This window comes from Camponotus floridanus, unplaced genomic scaffold (assembly GCF_003227725.1).
Source record: "Camponotus floridanus strain SB8 unplaced genomic scaffold, Cflo_v7.5 scaffold3, whole genome shotgun sequence".
In the NCBI taxonomy this organism is placed as follows: Eukaryota; Metazoa; Arthropoda; class Insecta; order Hymenoptera; family Formicidae; genus Camponotus; species Camponotus floridanus.
This window is the reverse complement of record NW_020229436.1, coordinates 6,836,364-6,854,912: the sequence shown is the minus strand read 5'-3', so window position 1 is coordinate 6,854,912 and position 18,549 is coordinate 6,836,364. Positions and strand designations below refer to the sequence as shown.

The 18,549-nt window shown below is 26.0% G+C and overlaps 4 protein-coding genes across 5 annotated transcripts; 3 read left to right on the top strand and 1 right to left on the bottom strand.

Moving 5' to 3' along the window:
- The first annotated feature begins 1,687 nt into the window (after positions 1–1,687).
- LOC109610607 (cytochrome P450 4C1-like) lies at positions 1,688–3,190 on the top strand. Its single transcript, XM_025410142.1, has 4 exons — positions 1,688–1,782; positions 1,988–2,156; positions 2,725–2,904; positions 2,972–3,190. Exons 1-4 carry the CDS (start codon positions 1,699–1,701, stop codon positions 3,133–3,135), a joined length of 597 nt encoding a protein of 198 aa, XP_025265927.1. The 5' UTR covers positions 1,688–1,698; the 3' UTR covers positions 3,136–3,190.
- A 534-nt stretch (positions 3,191–3,724) lies between these two features.
- Positions 3,725–10,697, top strand: LOC105248502 (cytochrome P450 4C1-like). 2 transcript variants are annotated; one of them, XM_025410140.1, is made up of 13 exons: positions 3,725–3,867; positions 5,850–6,065; positions 6,422–6,531; positions 6,817–6,907; positions 7,155–7,340; positions 7,552–7,645; positions 8,214–8,316; positions 8,527–8,623; positions 8,854–8,960; positions 9,040–9,108; positions 9,333–9,501; positions 10,109–10,288; positions 10,401–10,697. In XM_025410140.1, the coding sequence occupies exons 2-13, from the start codon at positions 5,912–5,914 to the stop codon at positions 10,562–10,564; spliced, it is 1,524 nt and encodes a 507-aa protein (XP_025265925.1). In that variant the 5' UTR covers positions 3,725–3,867; positions 5,850–5,911; the 3' UTR covers positions 10,565–10,697. The 2 variants fall into 2 exon arrangements, with proteins under 2 accessions (XP_025265925.1, XP_025265926.1); XM_025410141.1 differs by having other exon boundaries at positions 3,734–3,860.
- Positions 10,698–11,954: 1,257 nt separating this feature from the next.
- Positions 11,955–13,595, bottom strand: LOC105248281 (juvenile hormone acid O-methyltransferase). The gene is made up of 6 exons (XM_025410073.1): positions 13,568–13,595; positions 13,222–13,452; positions 12,967–13,141; positions 12,605–12,737; positions 12,380–12,509; positions 11,955–12,172 (listed from the first exon to the last, which is right to left on the bottom strand). Exons 2-6 carry the CDS (start codon positions 13,412–13,414, stop codon positions 11,955–11,957), a joined length of 849 nt encoding a protein of 282 aa, XP_025265858.1. The 5' UTR covers positions 13,415–13,452; positions 13,568–13,595.
- Positions 13,596–16,283: 2,688 nt separating this feature from the next.
- On the top strand, positions 16,284–17,893 carry LOC112638413 (juvenile hormone acid O-methyltransferase-like). Its single transcript, XM_025410072.1, has 6 exons — positions 16,284–16,311; positions 16,427–16,645; positions 16,726–16,900; positions 17,130–17,262; positions 17,358–17,487; positions 17,676–17,893. The coding sequence occupies exons 2-6, from the start codon at positions 16,465–16,467 to the stop codon at positions 17,891–17,893; spliced, it is 837 nt and encodes a 278-aa protein (XP_025265857.1). The 5' UTR covers positions 16,284–16,311; positions 16,427–16,464.
- The last annotated feature ends 656 nt before the right edge of the window (positions 17,894–18,549 follow it).

Here is an 18,549-nt window from a genome sequence, read left to right as displayed (position 1 = left end):
ATTAATAATATTTATTAAATATTATAATTAAATCTTATAATGTTTTAGTAAACAAATTTGTCAGTTTATTAGAATTGAAATTTATAATAATTATTTTACGTATATTATTATTATCTATATTATTAAAAATATATTACATATAAATATATAATACATATTATTAAATATATATTTTATCTATATTATTAAATTTTGCAATTATTTATTATAATAAAATTATTTACTATAATAAAATAATAAAATTTCCCTTTCCTTAATCCCTGTTGAACTCGCATTCTAATCTTATTCAGCGAGTCTAATAAAGTATGCCCCTGACAATGGGCAAGCCGATTTAATGATGTTGCGGAAACACCCTGTACATTTTTTAAACAACCTTTTTCAAAAGAAAAATTTTTCTCTTTATGTATCATTGATATTATTGAAATATTTATTCAAAAAAAAAATTAACTTTAAACAAAAATTAAATTAGTCATTTAAATATTTTGAATCTTAAATCAATTTTCCATTCGGGATTTTTACACAATCGGTTCTGAGATACATACTATTTTATTCGGATTTTCAAAAATTACATTACTGATAATATATTGTTCTTGAAATGTGAAAATTCGAAATGTGAAATTTCTGATATCTTAATATATGACGATAATCTGAGTCTGAAACCACTGTCAGACTGAGCGGATGTGTCTTTACTCTTTCATATTAGGAATATTCCGAGTTTTCGTGCATAAATTGGTTGTTTATTCTTTTGTTTCTTTTAATTCGTGTCATTATTTACGAGTGCCACGTGTATATCATGTGCTGATCAGTTGTGTAACGCGTGTTTAATATATATTTTGAGATCCACGGACACAATGTCCTTGAATTATATAAATATACATATAAATCTTAAATTTACAATTTGAATCTGTAATTTAGTTTATGGAAATTTATTTCACTGAAACTTACTGATATATATATATATATATATATATATATATATATATATATATATATAGTTTCTGTTATTAATAAAAAGTTATTAATAAAAAATAAATTAATGCATTTTATTATACTTAACATACTTAGGATATCAAAATAATTATTTCAGTTTCAGTAAAGCAAATATTATTTCGTGGCAAATGATCCGAAAACCAAAGTATTGAGAACCTGAAGAAAACTGAGTTTAATTAGATGGATAATCACATCAAGGAATAATGTTTATTATTATATTACTAATATCCATTCTTATTTTATTGCTATATAATTATTACGTGCGTCATAGAAGAAAGGGACGACTCATTAATCTGATACCAGGACCACCGCGTTTTCTGATTGTTGGCAATTTATTTGAATATCTTGTTTCACGAGGCAAGTAAAAATTTTTAATATATTTGCTTTAATTGGTATACGATCTGTTATTTATATATACAAGCAAAAATTAAATTTGTACATTTTTTGAATTTCTTGAAATATATGCCGATCAACATTATTTAATGTTTTTAAAATAATTATTCAAGTTTAGCAGTATTTTTCTTCAATAATATTTATTTTGCGTAATTAATCATTTGTTTTTAATGTATTTGATATAAATGATACAGAGTAATATTCAAAAATAAAATGAATCTCTGATAAAATCAATCTCAAAAATTTTTATATTTATATTTATAATACATATTCTTATATATTTTTTTAGAGAAACAATGGAAGAGGTTGCATTCCATGCTTGACAAATATTATCCTATTACGAAAACCTGGACTTTCTTTTCACCTTCCATATCTATTCGTCATCCAGATGATTTAGAGGTAATAAATTACAAAATTCAATTTTTTTATTATTAAATTATGATTTAGCTAGATTTAGAAATCTTACGTTACATATAAAAATATATTCGCAACGTAGAAAAATTTTACTAAACTAATTTTATAAAACTTTATTAAAATTTATTAATAATTTATCTCTACCTAGAGCACAATATTATAAATATTTTAATTATTATCGTTGATGTAGGAACGTGTGAGGATTAAAGCCAATACCGTGATACAAGAGAACAAAGGAAAACTTACTATGAAATTGTTGCAAAATTTACTATATTTAGATAGATGTTTAAAGAAAACGCTACGTATATATGCCAGCGTATCTTATATATCACGATATACTGCGGAGGATGTAAAACTTCGTGAGTAATTAATTACTTTTTTGCTGCATGTATCTTCAAACGTTGTCGCGTGACATATTATGGAAAATATACAGAGTACTCCTGACTTAAATGATCAAACTTGAAATATAATATCAAAATTTAATTATTAAATGTTTTCTTCAAAATGATGATTTCCAAACCAGAGATAAACATTGTACCTATTGATGGGAAAATTAATAATATTCTGTATTTCTTCAAAGATTCAAGGAACCAGCAATTATTTAATATGAAATAGATTGAGTTTTTTCTTGTTTACAATCCAAATATAAATCTATCGATGATGATCTCCTAGTTTCAAAAATAAAAACATTATTTATTCCTATAATTCTCTAACTTTAGAAATCAATGTCTTCTGAACGAAGCGTTTGAGAGCATATTTCTTGAAGAAAATGTTTTTTGTTTGAGCTTTTAGAATTATATTTAGAATAATATTCAAGTTTAGTCATTTGATCCGACACCCTGTATACATATTTAATTTCTTTAACATTTTAAGATATATGTGTCATGTACATTTTATTTTTCAAGAAAATTTTTATATTTTCTTCAGAGTCGTATGTAATATCTGCTGGAACGAGTATACATCTTAATATCTTCGGAATTCATAGAGATCCTAATTTCTGGCCAAATCCGGAAGTGTTCAATCCGGATAGATTTTTGCCCGATAGGATCCAGGCTCGTCATCCTTATTCCTATCTACCGTTCAGCGTAGGGCCGCGGAATTGCATAGGTAAATTACTCGCGAGTTTTTTGTTTCTTCATTATATCGATAGTTTCCGATATATTTCTAATTGCAGGTCGACGATACGGTATGCTGGAGATGAAAGCTATAATGGCTCTGCTTGTACATAATTTTTATTCGAAGCCTGTTGATTGTTTAAAAGACATCCAGCTGAAAACCGACATAATACTTCGTCCTTTTCATCCAGTTCATATAAAATTCGTTCCAATCAAATGCTAATGATTGTTTAAAACGAACACGGATATCACAAAAAGGCAAAAAATTCATATCTTGCAAAAAAATGGAAGAAAATGTTATGTATTACGTATAAATATTATATAATATTATATTATACGTGAAAATATGCGTACAAAATATTATAAAAATTACGTATAAATATTATATAATATTATATTATACGTAAAAATATACATACAAAATGTTATGATAAATTGAGATCACAGATCCTTATATGTCCAAATTCTCAGTAAATTCATTTAATTATGTAAGGTATTCTATCGTTATTTATATTATTATTACAAATTTTGACAGCTTGTGTGACAGTGAGAAATGTATATGTATATAATAAAAAGGAATAAACGGCGCGCGCGAAGCGCGCGCTTTGCGTTATCTAGTATTAAAAATTACAAATATAATATAATAGTTAAAACAATTATTCAGTATATTTAATTACAAAAATTATATATAAAGCAGGATGTACGTTTAAGTAATGGCATATAAATCGGCCGAGTGACGGTGTATCAAAAAAATTATCAGCATACAGATAAAATTATCTTAAGCAGTTTTATAAACAATGTTACTTAAGGGTCAGTATAAGAGGATTCATCGCATTGCTAAAGTGCCAGAGTAGTTAATACGAGAGTTTATTTTCTTAGCAGTTAATAGGAATAGTTCATTGGAATAGTTAATAGGAAGTTTGTGGAAGTTTATTGGAAGTTTGTGAAGTAAATAGTAAGATGTCGCTTAAACACTTTTATTTATCCTCTTACTTATCCTTTAAATATTGTTTTAATAATTCATATTAATTTAATAAAATAATATTATCATCTTCTTTTTTTCTTTCTTACAAAGTTTGTCAAAGAACGAATTATATTATATATATATATATATATATATATATATATATATATACACACATATATCATGTATCTATATGTATATGTATAAACTACAAAGTAAACTACTATAAAGTAAAGTAAAATTATATTTTTCCTTTATTCAAACATAATTTATAAATACATTTAACGCAACCTACTTATAATTATTATTTAAATTATTAAAATTATTGCTTAGTTAATAGAAAATGAGCGAATTCTTTAATGAAAACAATTTATCTTGATAATAAGTGACTAAAAGTGTGGAATAAAAGTGTAGAAACTTTTATTTTCTAAATCTTTGGAGTGGCTCAGTGTTAGAATGTGTGACAATATACATGTGACAATATACATGTGACAATATACATTTTTTAAGCAACATTTTTTCTTCGAGAGAAAAATTTTTCTCTTTGTGTATCATTGACATTATCGAAATGACAATTTTGAAAAAAGATTTTAAATGAAAATTGAAATGACAATTTTAAAAAAAGATTTTAAACGAAAATTAAATTGATCATTTAAATATTTTGAATCTCAAATCAACTTTTCTTACAAAATGATTGCACAATCGTTTCTGAGATAGATACTATTTATTTGGAGTTTCACAATCGTTTCTGAGATAGATACTATTTATTTGGACTTTCAAATGACATTGCTGATAATGTATCGTTCTCAAAAGATGAAAGTTTATTCTGATTAATTAATTAACGTTCTTGAATTAAGAGATTAATTATAAATATTTATAGATCTTAAATTTATATTCTTAGTTTGTGGAAATTTATTTTACTAATAATAAACATTAATTTTAGCTAACTGTTTTACAAGATTTGCGATTTATATTTAAATATTAAATAAATTCATCACACACACACACACACACACACACACACACACACACACACACACACACACACACACACACACACACAGCTTTCTGTAGCTATTAATAAAAAATTAATTAATACATTGTATTTTATTTAACATATTTAAGATATCAAGGTATATATCTTAGTTTTAATAAAGCAAATATACATATATATATATACAGGGTATCCCATTTTAATCGATGACCCCGAATAACTTTTTTAATTTTGATTTTGATGTAGGAAAACATGTTTCAGACAAAAGTTGTATGACTTGAAGGGGGACATAAGATGGTGTCTTTAGTTTGACATTGAAGAGTCACCTGAAGGTCACATCCAACTTTTTAAATGGGACACCTTGTATGCTTTTGCATATTTTTTTAGTTCATCTCGAGAGCTTTCCAAAAAACTATAATTAAGTTAAGTGGTGTAAAGGAAAAACACAGTTGTTTTTAAGAAAAAATATGGAATTGTTAATTGCAAATTACATATTTTTTCTTCGAAATAATTATGTGTTTTCTTTACAGCAATTGATTCCTCTCATTATTTTGTACATAAAAGTATTAAGGTAGGATAATCGAAAAATGAATATTTTACTAGATATTTTATGGTTTATGTAAAATTAAGAAATGATTTCAAGCCTCATAACGTACTCAATGAAGAAATACTTTATTATAGTGTTTTGGAAAGCTCTTGAGATAAGCTACATGAATATATGTAATAAAAAATAGGGGGTTCTATTAAAAAAATTGAAGATAGTCTTCATGAGACCTTCAAACAACTTTTCACGATAAAACCAATGATATCATCTTATGTCCCTCTTCAAGCCATACAACTTTTGTCTGAAACATTTTTTCCTACAATCAAAATTAAAAAAGTTATTCGGGGTTATCGATTAAAATGGGACATCCTGTATATATATATATATATATATATATATATATATATATATTTACTTCGTGACCTACGATTTAAGAAACCAGAGGAATGGGATGCTGAAGAAAATTGAATTTCGACGATTAATTACATCAAGGAATAATGTTCATTATTTTACTGCTATTATCGATTCTTACTTTATTATTGTCGAATTATTACGTGCATCATACAAGAAATGGACGACTTTTTAATCTGATACCAGGACCACCGGGTTTTCTGATTATTGGCAATTTACTTGATATTCTTGTTTCACCAGGTAAGTAAAAATTTTTAATGTATTTTCTTTAATTGGTATATGATATGTTATATATATTTAAACAAAAATTAAATTCGTAAATTTTCTGCTTTGAAATATATGCCTATCAACAATATTGATTGTTTCTCAAATAATTATTCAAGTTCATTATTCAGTATTTTTCTTTGCAATAATATTCATTTTCTTAATTATCATTAATTTATTTTAATGTGTGTTTGATGTAATTTATTTTTATTTGATATATTGATACAATGATATTCAAAAATAATGAAAAAACCAATTTCGTTAAAAATTGTTGTGTTCACATTTATAATATATATATATATATATATATATTTTTTTTTTTTTTTTTTCAGAGGAATTATGGAAGTACCTTCATTCCACATTTGATAAGTATTATCCCATTACAGGAAGCTGGACTTTATTTTACTTTCTCATATCTATTCGTCATCCAGATGATCTAGAGGTAATAAAACACAAAAATTAAATTCCTTTTAGAAATTATAATTTAGCTAGATTTAGAAATCTTGCGTAACATATAAAAATATTTTCGCACGTAAAAAATGTTTTTTAAGAAAATAAAAAGAAAAATCGAAAATAATAATAATTTGAGATTGTTATTAGATTTATTAGATTACTTGTGTGTGAAAGATTAAAGTGTAATGATCCGAGATTAAATGATTATAAACTGATTTTGTCTATAATAAACTGATTAATATCTATTATCAGTTTTAATTTATTGTGATTTTAGACAATAATGAGTAGCACTAAACACATTGAGAAAAGTTCTATATATGAGGTATTACATCCTTGGTTTAGCACAGGTCTTCTCACCAGCACAGGTAATGTCATTACATTACACTAAGCGCATATATATTTTATTAGTACAGCCTGATATTATCTATTTTAATTATTCAGAGAATCAAATAAAATTTAATGATATAAAATAGAATAAATGAATAAATTTGAAATAATTAATATTACCTAAATATTTGATATCAAATTAAGAAACTTAAAACAAAAATATATTATTTATATTTGAATTATCACTTATATATCAATTAGATGTTATCTTGTTGTTTCTTTTAGGCACCAAATGGCAATCGCGGCGAAAGATATTAACACCTGCATTCCATTTCAATATACTGAATCAGTTTGTTGATATCTTGAGCAAGGAAAGCGCTCGTATGATAAAGTCTTTGAAGGAAGAAGAAGGAGCAATTGTGAAAGATTTAATACCATTTATTGGTGGACATACGCTGAATGTGATATGTGGTACAGTTTCTGTAAAGTTCTTATTGTTCTCTGTTTATAACTATGTATGAACGTTTTGTTTTAAATAATCATAACTTAGGAAAGAAAAACAATTTGTCGCTATGTAAAATATCAATGCTGAAGCAAAGATCGATTGTATATTTGATTTTTATACTACATTATAGTACTTTTCGGCTGTGATTTTGCCTTTACGTAACAAATTCATTTATAGAAACTGCCATGGGTATCTCCTTGCATGATCTCGGAGCATTTCAACAACAGTATCGAGAGGCAGTTTATCAAATGACTGAATTGGTTGTTTATAGGTAATTTACATAATCAGATATGATGAATACAGTGAATTATTATTATATATCTACAATCATTTAAGTTGTAACATATAGTTATATTCTGTAAGAGATAGATTAATTATTGAATAGTCACAAAAATAGACAAAAATAATTGAATAGTTATTTAATAGTTATTTAATTAGCAATTAGAAACATTAAAACATATTGCATGCACTCAATTAAATATTTTATTTTAAAGTAAAAATTATTTGCTTTTATAATATTAAGAATATTGAAAATATTAAAATAAATAATTGTGTTGTATTAAAATAAATAATATATTGTGCATTGAAGTCTGAAGATAAGTTATCTTTGATCAAGAAATTTATAATTATAAAAAAATATAATATCTTTAGAAAATTTTATATTTAGAAATTTTTAATATATAATTATATATCTTGCAATATTATATATAATTACTTAAAATTTATATCGTAATTTTACGGAGACTTTAAAAATGAGACTTTTAAGAAAATTATACTTGAGACTTTTGCAAAATTACATTATTATTGAAATTACATAATCTTATTTAATTACGATTTAGATTAGTGAGGCCTTGGCTGTATAATAATCTTTTATTCGCATTGTCTCCACAAGGAAGGAGACAAAAGAAGATCCTGAAGATATTACATGGATTTACGGAAAAAGTGCGTCACAAATCATTTTACTTAAAATTTTCTGTATTCTCTTCTTTTATGTGAACGTATATAATAGATTTTATAATCTTCATACAGCAAAATATTATACTGTTATATTATGAATATTAATAACATAAACATATGGTAATAGTATAATATATTATTTAATACAATTTATTAAAAAATTTAATATCATTGTCATTTATGCTATTCATCTAGATCATCGCAGAAAGGAAACTTTACCACGAACGCACTAATGATCGATATTTGAAAAATTTTGAAAAAGAGGAGACTGATGATGCAGAAGTATTCGGAAGTACGTAAGATAAAAGATTTTATTTTAAATTTCATCGCGTATTACAATGTTATAAATCGTACTTTTATTTATATTAAACACATATCATATATAATCACACGTAATAGTGCAATATATGTCTGCCGTAAAATTGTTCGTTATTTATAAGTTTGAATTTTAAACGAGAACGATGAAATTTAGTTAAAATGCAATATGCAGAAATGAAAATGACACTAATTCATGCTTTCTAGTCACCAAAAAACGACTAGCCATGTTGGACCTCTTAATAGCTGCATCTCGAGAAGGATCTTTGACTGATTTGGATATTAGAGAGGAAGTTGATACTTTTATGTTTGAAGTATGTTTTTGTAATTTTTCTTTTTCTAATTTTCACATAGATTATATATTTAAGCATATAATGTGACATGTAATTACAGGGTCACGATACTACAGCGATAGGAATAACGTTTGCTTTGTTATTATTAGCTGAACACAAAGATATCCAGGTACCGTTTTGTCAATATATATTATTTATATTGTTGATTTTTATTCAAATTAATAAATGTTTAACTTTTTTTATTTTGTTATGTCTATATATGTACATATAGATATTAAAAAAATTAAAATATTTTTAAAATAAATATAAAAAATTTATTAAAATATACTAATAATTTATTTCTACTTGGAGATCATAATATTATAAATATTCTAATTATTATCATTAACATAGGAACGTGTAAGGATTGAAGTAAATACCATGATGCAAGAGAACGAAGAAAAAATTACTATGAAATTGTTGCAAAATTTACCATATTTAGACAGATGTTTAAAAGAAGCGCTACGTTTATATCCTAGCGTACATTATATATCACGATATACTGCGGAAGATGTAAAACTACGTGAGTAATTAATTACTTTCTTGCTACATATTCGAATATTGTATATTATCACATTACATATTATCGAAAATATACTGAAATGATCAAATTCGAAATATAATATCAAAATTTAATTATTAAACGTTTTGTTTAAAATTATGGCTTTTAATCCGGAGATAAACATTGCACCTATCGATAAGAGAATGAGTGATATTTTGTAATTTTTTCAAACATTCAAGGAACTAATAATTATTTGAACATAGAATGGATGGCGGTTTTATTTACAGTCCAAGCCTATAGATAACCTTCAAAACCAAACCAAAAAAACATTATTATTGACAAGAAACATTATGTATTCCTACAATTCTGTAACTTTAGAAATCAAAGTCTCTTGAGTGAAGCGTTTGCATGCACATTTTCTGAAGAAATTTTTTTTGTTTCACGTCTTAGAATTATATTTCCAGTTTGATTATTTAACTCACCACCCTGTATACAAATTTAATTTTATCTTTAACATTTTATTTATCTTTAACATTGTAAAGATAAATGTGTTACGTACATTTTTATATTTTTCAAAAGAATTTTTATTTTTGTATAAATTATATTGAATTTTGTACATTTCCTTCAGAGTCATATGCAGTGCCTGCTGGAACGCGTATACATCTTAATATCTACGGAGTTCACAGAGATCCTAATTTCTGGCCAAATCCGGAAGTGTTCGATCCGGATAGATTTTTGCCCGACAGAATTCAGAATCGTCATCCTTATTCTTATCTACCGTTCAGCGCAGGGCCGCGGAATTGCATAGGTAAATTACTCGCGATTTTTGTTTCTTCACCATTTTTTCTTCATAATATACATAATATAACTGATAGTTTCTTCACAAATTTTTTTTCATATTGATATATTTATAATTGCAGGTCAACGATTCGCTATGTTGGAGATGAAAGCTATAATAGCTCCACTTGTACATAATTTCTATTTGGAGCCTGTCGATTACTTAAAAGACGTTCAAATGAAAGCCGACATAATACTTCGTCCTTCTTATCCGGTTCATATAAAATTCGTTCCAATTAGATGCTAATGATTGTTTAGAACGGGCACAGATGTCGCAAAAATGTAAAAAGTTGATAACTTGTAAGAAAAGGAAAAAAATATTATTACATATAAATATTATATTTATTATATCGTGAAAATATACAAGGTGTTGATTAAAACTTTCCACTTGTTTATTTCATGATTGATTATTTTTTTTTGCGAAAAATACCAAAAGACGTTTTATTTTGGAGAGAGACTGATTTAAGTACATTAAATGCAACGAAATTATTTTACTTCCTGCGTCAGGGTAGCTAACCCTTCAAAAATTTTTAATGGCAGTAGAGGTCAAGTGATATATTATTTTAAAGGTCTTTTGATTCCTTGTATAACTGTCTTTCTTTGTTTTTATTTAAGTGAATACATTTGTAGAAATCGTTCTTCGAAGTTTTAGTTGTTAAAAATGTTTTACATACAAAGATACATTTTGAAGTACAATTTATTTGTCATTTATTACAACAAATGTTCAAAATGATTTCCATTATTTTTTAAACAATAATATTAACGATTTTCAAATTCTGAACAAACAGAGTGATCGTAGCAGTAAACGAATAAACTAACGATTACTGGTTTTGCAATGAAATTTACTGGCTTTACAGTGAATTTTACTTTAACTGACTATAATCAGTGATATGAGTACGATAAATATTCGACAACTCCCGACGTTTGTGAATTCCTTGATTCCTCGTCCGGTAACGGTCTCATCTTACGGCGAGACAAATTCAAAATCGTTTATTTTAAATCGATAGCACAAGATAAATTTGGCAAATTATCACATATTTGTTAAAAATTATTAATTAAACATTATAATAAATATAAATAATTTATTAGAAATTATTCCTTTAATAGATACTTAATCATTTTCAATTGCATCAAAATTAAATTAGAGCCACAGCAATAGTTGCGTAGAAGTGTAAGGAAGAAACAACATTTCCTTCTTTCTGATTAAACTTATATTTTAAATTAAATATAATTACATTAACACAAAAATGAATGTCTCGGATCATCTTTGGATCACTCTTCAGCGCGACGCGTTCATTTTTATTTTAATTATGTATAACATGAAATATTATGTATAATTACATTATATTGTATATTTTTTATCTGGTATAACGTATGTTGTATGGATTGCTTGTAATTATTTTAATATATTTTGCCAACATAATTTACTTTTAAAGCCTAATAATATTCTAAATTTCTTAAATCCTTTTTAATTTGTGCTTATTTAATGTATTCGAGGTGTAGTATTTGTTAATAAAATAAACAATAAAGCAATTTTATTATAAAATATACATTTTTATTATCGTTATATACATCTTAATAATACATTATAAATTGTAAATTACAAATTATACATTATACATTATAAAATATACATATTAATTATATATTTTTATTACTGTCTTTGTTACTGGTTTAATCCTTGGCTTAATTGCGTGTATTGATACAATATCATATTTATCGGTACAAGTATTTAAATTACTTTGATAAACGGATCCTTTCATTACATTCAATTGATTTGTAAATATATTTTCCATATACTTTTGTTGTCCAGGTGACATCTCGTTTATAAAAGGAAGGCCGCAAAAAATGTAGGCTGGAAGAAATAATAATTATTATAAATAAAAGTATTTCTCTCTCTTTTTCGGTATTATAAAAATAAATAGTAAATAGAATTATTAAAAATAAATAGAATTATTGAAATGAGTCGTCTCATCATAAAATAGAATTTGTTAGAAAAAATTTAATTTTTTTAAGTAAGATGTTAATATTTGTTCGATATATTGAAAGTAAGAATACTTACGTAAAAGATAATTGGATTCATATTCGACACTGTCAAGATCGCAGTACTTTATAAAAAAATCGGCATTTAGTAGTAATTGACATACATCTGTATCAGCACCACATGCATGTTGAAACGGCGAAGTGTATTTCTTCATATGTCATGTAAAAACAAGATAAAATTAAAAATATGTAAAAAAACGTATATGATTAGAAAATAATATCTAAAATATTAACATATCTATACCTCGAAATATGATCCATAAAATGGATAATCTTTCATACAGTCATATATTTTAAATGCATCGTGAGATACAATCATACTTAAATGGAATATCCCTCCAGGTTTCAACATCTTATAAACATTCTGAAACTCTTGCCTGTTAATAAAGAAAATAATATATTTAATCGATAATTATAAAAGTTGAACATATTAAGATATTTTTGAACTACAAATTTTATTTTGTTAATTTGATTCTATTTTAAATAGTATCAAAATTAATTAACAATAAAAAATTTTCTGTGTTGCTAGGATGTTGGATTATAATTTGAATCATAATATTTTAATGACAAAATGTTGATTAAAGAAAATAAGAAATTTATACTTACAGAATATCATTACGAGAATGCACGGTGGGAAATGAAAATATATGATCAAATTCGGCGATATATTTTTCCGGCAAAACACCTTTCGTTTGAATATCAAGAACTTCAAAATCGATTCGGTCAGTATTATCATAATTTTTCCTAGCATATTCGATCATGCTTTCTGAACTATCAGTACCTATCAATAAGCAATAATTAAGAATTAGAGTATAATTTTATCTTAATTATATATTCTTATATAATCGATTATATTCTTACCTATTATTGTCGATTTTCGATGAAGCATTTTATGTATCTTTGGCAAAAGAAAATGTCTCGTTGTATATCCGAAAGAACAATTGATTTCCATGCATTTTCCAGGTGGCACTAACCCTTCATATTTTAGATCCCATGCGTCTGTATAGAGACTAACATTTTTTTCTTTTAAAGTTTCCTCTGGATTGACCTTCATTATTTTTATGGAATCAAAGCCGTACAAAATTGATGACACTAAAATGATATTACTTTTTTATAATTCGTTCATTAAACTAAAAATATTACGTTGTTCAACTAATTAAAAATATTTATGTATTATAATATTTTGAAAATTCCACAATACACTTACACAACGCACACACGAAATCTGTACAGAACGTACAATATAGTCCGACTGTTGCATACAGAATGAGACCCAAAATTTTGCATGGCTTCTCGGGCACGCAGTCAAGTTTGGGGGTATAACGAAGTGGGGAACAGCTATTGTGTCTACTTAGTGCAGGTAAGATATTTGTATTTTGTCTCAGTGATCAGTTGAATTAAGCCTTCTGGTTGGTCAATCTTTTATTGGTCCAATCGCACCGTGGCTAGAAAGTCATTTCATTTTAGGGCGGTAAACTTTCTCTTTTTTTCGACATTTTAGGGCGGTAGACTTTCTCTTTTTTTTATTGTATATCTATTTTGGCTGTTTTCCGACATTCCTCGCCAATAAAATCTATAGTTCTGAAAATCTATAGTTTAAGTCACGCATACTATATCTATACTATGTACTTCTTGTATATCTATATATACTTCGTCTTCATAGATTGGCGAATAAGAATAGGAACTTTAACGGCGATTTAAAAAAAAAAATGTTATTATTTTCTTAAGCCTAACAAAATTGATGAATGATAGATGTTACATTTATACACAAGCCGAAATTTTCGAAAAATATATATATTAATCCGATCTGAATTGTATCTTTTATGCAAACGATAATATTACGAAACCATCTTTCCCTCAATTTTTCTTCTTTCCATATCTTTTAAATTAAGACAGCAATATCGCATACGATTTTTGACGAGCGATTACAATTGTCGTAACAAGTTATAAGCCGACATGTTTCCGAAATTCTTCAATACAATTTTGCAAAATTGAGTTTAATTTTTTTTTAATTTTCTTGCATCTCTATTTATGATTTTAAAAATAATCTCTCAAGAGAGCTTTCGTCGATGATGAACAAAAATTTTCAGACATTTATAATATACAGTAAGTAGACTGAAATTCTGTTCATATGAAATAATTTATGACTTACGGATGGAAAAAGATTTTTCTTTTATTTTCTTTTATTTTCTTCTATTGTGTCTATTCCATACATATATTGACAAATGGTGATAGAAAGTAGCAAAGAAAAAAATTTTTATTTTCCTCTGAGTTGACTAAAGAAAAATTGGATATTATAATTAAAACACGACGACGAGCAATTGCCATTGTCATAACGATGTAGCATGCCCCTGTAGGAATGTTTCTAAATTTCTATACTAAAATTTTGAGAAATTTATTTTATTTTTCTTACATTTTCTTTCATATTTGTGATTTTAATAATAATCTTCTAGGAGAGGTTTTATCGACATATGCAGAAAATGAGAAATTTATAGGCATTTATGATTTATAGTAGGTAAATTGAAATCATGTTTATTTAGGATACTTTACGAACGACGGGGAGGCGGTGGGCTTAACAAGCTTTCTTTCATTTTCGACTATTGTATTCGTCGTATAAATACATAAACTTACAACTGACAGTAGCGAAAGAAACAATTGTTATAAATGTCCTGACTGATAAAATTGTAGAAAACTGGATATTACAATTAGAACACACAAATTGAAATTTTGAAGAAATATATACGAAATATGGATCCTATCGACATTCTTTTAATGGTTTGTATAGTCCATGCGAGCGTTAAAGCTATGTGACTATCTTGCCGCTTTTTCGCTTCTTCTTCTTCTCTCTTTTAAATTAAGAGAGCAATATCGTATATGATTTTTGGTCGAGTGATTACTATCTTCACAATGAGTCATATGTCTAAGAACGTACATAATATCGCAATATCGAAAAATTATTTACAAAATTATAACAATAATTAACTTTTATAATAAATAATGCTATTAAAATTCTCGAACTGCATATTTTGCGTAATTTATGCATTTAATCAACTAAGAATCGTAGTAACTGAAATTTAAAATAAATTATTATTTCGACATGAAATCGATTTTTCGAACAGATATTGTTTCTTTAATGATATTTATAGAGTCAAATATAATTCGTCCGCGACGCTTTATTTTTCGATCACTTAAATAAAATTTCAGGGTCGGATTTAGTGGGGCGGAAGCAACAGAAGCTGAAGATGTCAGCTCATAACTTGTTACGACAATTGTAATCGTTCGTCAAAAATCGTATGCGATATTGCTGTCTTAATTTAAAAGATATGGAAAGAAGAAAAATTGAGGAAGAGATGGTTTCGTAATATTATCGTTTGCATAAAAGATACAATTCAGATCGGATTAATATATATATTTTTCGAAAATTTCGGCTTGTGTATAAATGTAACATCTATCATTCATCAATTTTGTTAGGCTTAAGAAAATAATAACATTTTTTTTTTTAAATCGCCAGTTCCTATTCCTATTCGCCAATCTATGAAGACGAAGTATATATAGATATACAAGAAGTACATATAGATATAGTATGCGTGACTTAAACTATAGATTTTCAGAACTATAGATTTTATTGGCGAGGAATGTCGGAAAACAGCCAAAATAAATATACAACAAAAAAAAGAGAAAGTGTACCGCCCTAAAATGAAATGACTTTCTAGCCACGGTGCGATTGGACCAATAAGAGATTGACCAACCAGAAGGCCTAGTTCAACTGACCATTGAGACAAAACACAAATATTTTACCTGCACTAAGTAGACACAATAGCTGTTCCCCACTTCGTTATACCCCCAAACTTGACTGCGTGCCCGAAAAGCCATGCAAAATTTTGGGTCTCATTCTGTATGCAACAGTCGGACTATATTGTACGTTCTGTACAGATTTCGTGTGTGCGTTGTGTAAGTGTATTGTGGAATTTTCAAAATATTATAATACATAAATATTTTTAATTAGTTGAACAACGTAATATTTTTAGTTTAATGAACGAATTATAAAAAAGTAATATCATTTTAGTGTCATCAATTTTGTACGGCTTTGATTCCATAAAAATAATGAAGGTCAATCCAGAGGAAACTTTAAAAGAAAAAAATGTTAGTCTCTATACAGACGCATGGGATCTAAAATATGAAGGGTTAGTGCCACCTGGAAAATGCATGGAAATCAATTGTTCTTTCGGATATACAACGAGACATTTTCTTTTGCCAAAGCTTCATCGAAAATCGACAATAATAGGTAAGAATATAATCGATTATATAAGAATATATAATTAAGATAAAATTATATTCTAATTCTTAATTATTGCTTATTGATAGGTACTGATAGTTCAGAAAGCATGATCGAATATGCTAGGAAAAATTATGATAATACTGACCGAATCGATTTTGAAGTTCTTGATATTCAAACGAAAGGTGTTTTGCCGGAAAAATATATCGCCGAATTTGATCATATATTTTCATTTCCCACCGTGCATTCTCGTAATGATATTCTGTAAGTATAAATTTCTTATTTTCTTTAATCAACATTTTGTCATTAAAATATTATGATTCAAATTATAATCCAACATCCTAGCAACACAGAAAATTTTTTATTGTTAATTAATTTTGATACTATTTAAAATAGAATCAAATTAACAAAATAAAATTTATAGTTCAAAAATATCTTAATATGTCCAACTTTTATAATTATCGATTAAATATATTATTTTCTTTATTAACAGGCAAGAGTTTCAGAATGTTTATAAGATGTTGAAACCTGGAGGGATATTCCATTTAAGTATGATTGTATCTCACGATGCATTTAAAATATATGACTATATGAAAGATTATCCATTTTATGGATCATATTTCGAGGTATAGATATGTTAATATTTTAGATATTATTTTCTAATCATATACATTTTTTTACATATTTTTAACTTTATCTTGTTTTTACATGATATATGAAGAAATACACTTCGCCGTTTCAACATGCATGTGGTGCTGATACAGATGTATGTCAATTACTACTAAATGCCGATTTTTTTATAAAGTACTGCGATCTTGACAGTGTCGAATATGAATCCAATTATCTTTTACGTAAGTATTCTTACTTTCAATATATCGAACAAATATTAACATCTTACTTTAAAAAATTAAATTCTTTCTAACGAATTCTATTTTATGATGAGACGACTCATTTCAATAATTCTATTTACTATTTATTTTTATAATACGGAAAGAGAGAGAGAAATAATTTTATTTATAATAATTATTATTTCTTCCAGCCTACATTTTTTGCGGCCTTCCTTTTATAAACGAGATGTCACCTGGACAACAAAAGTATATGGAAAATATATTTACAAATCAATTGAATGTAATGAAAGGATCCGTTTATCAAAGTAATTTAAATACTTGTACCGATAAATATGATATTGTATCAATACACGCAATTAAGCCAAGGATTAAACCAGTAACAAAGACAGTAATAAAAATATATAATTAATATGTATATTTTATAATGTATAATGTATAATTTGTAATTTACAATTTATAATGTATTATTAAGATGTATAACGATAATAAAAATGTATATTTTATAATAAAATTGCTTTATTGTTTATTTTATTAACAAATACTACATCTCGAATACATTAAATAAGCACAAATTAAAAAGGATTTAAGAAATTTAGAATATTATTAGGCTTTAAAAGTAAATTATGTTAGCAAAATATATTAAAATAATTAGAAGCAATTCATAACATACGTTATACTAGTTGCCTAAAAATATACAATATAATTAAACTATAATAAATTAACAGAGTAATTTTGATATCTGAAATATTTAAATATCTGAAAAGTCTATATGTATCAATTAATTGGAAATAATTTTCTAAAATAAGATAAAGAACATTATTAAAAATTGAAAAAATTTGGCTATAATAAGGATAACGTAAAATTAGATTAAAATTGGAAAATTAGAGCCATAGCACGATAGTTGGAGCGCAAGGAAGAAACAATACTTTCTTCTTTCTATGACTTTCTGTGTATATTTTTTTTTTTCGTATATTTCAAATTAAATATAATTATATTAAAAAAACGAAGGCGTAGCGCTAAAGAGAGATCGAAAGATGATCCGAAAGGTTCGTTTTTGTTAATGAA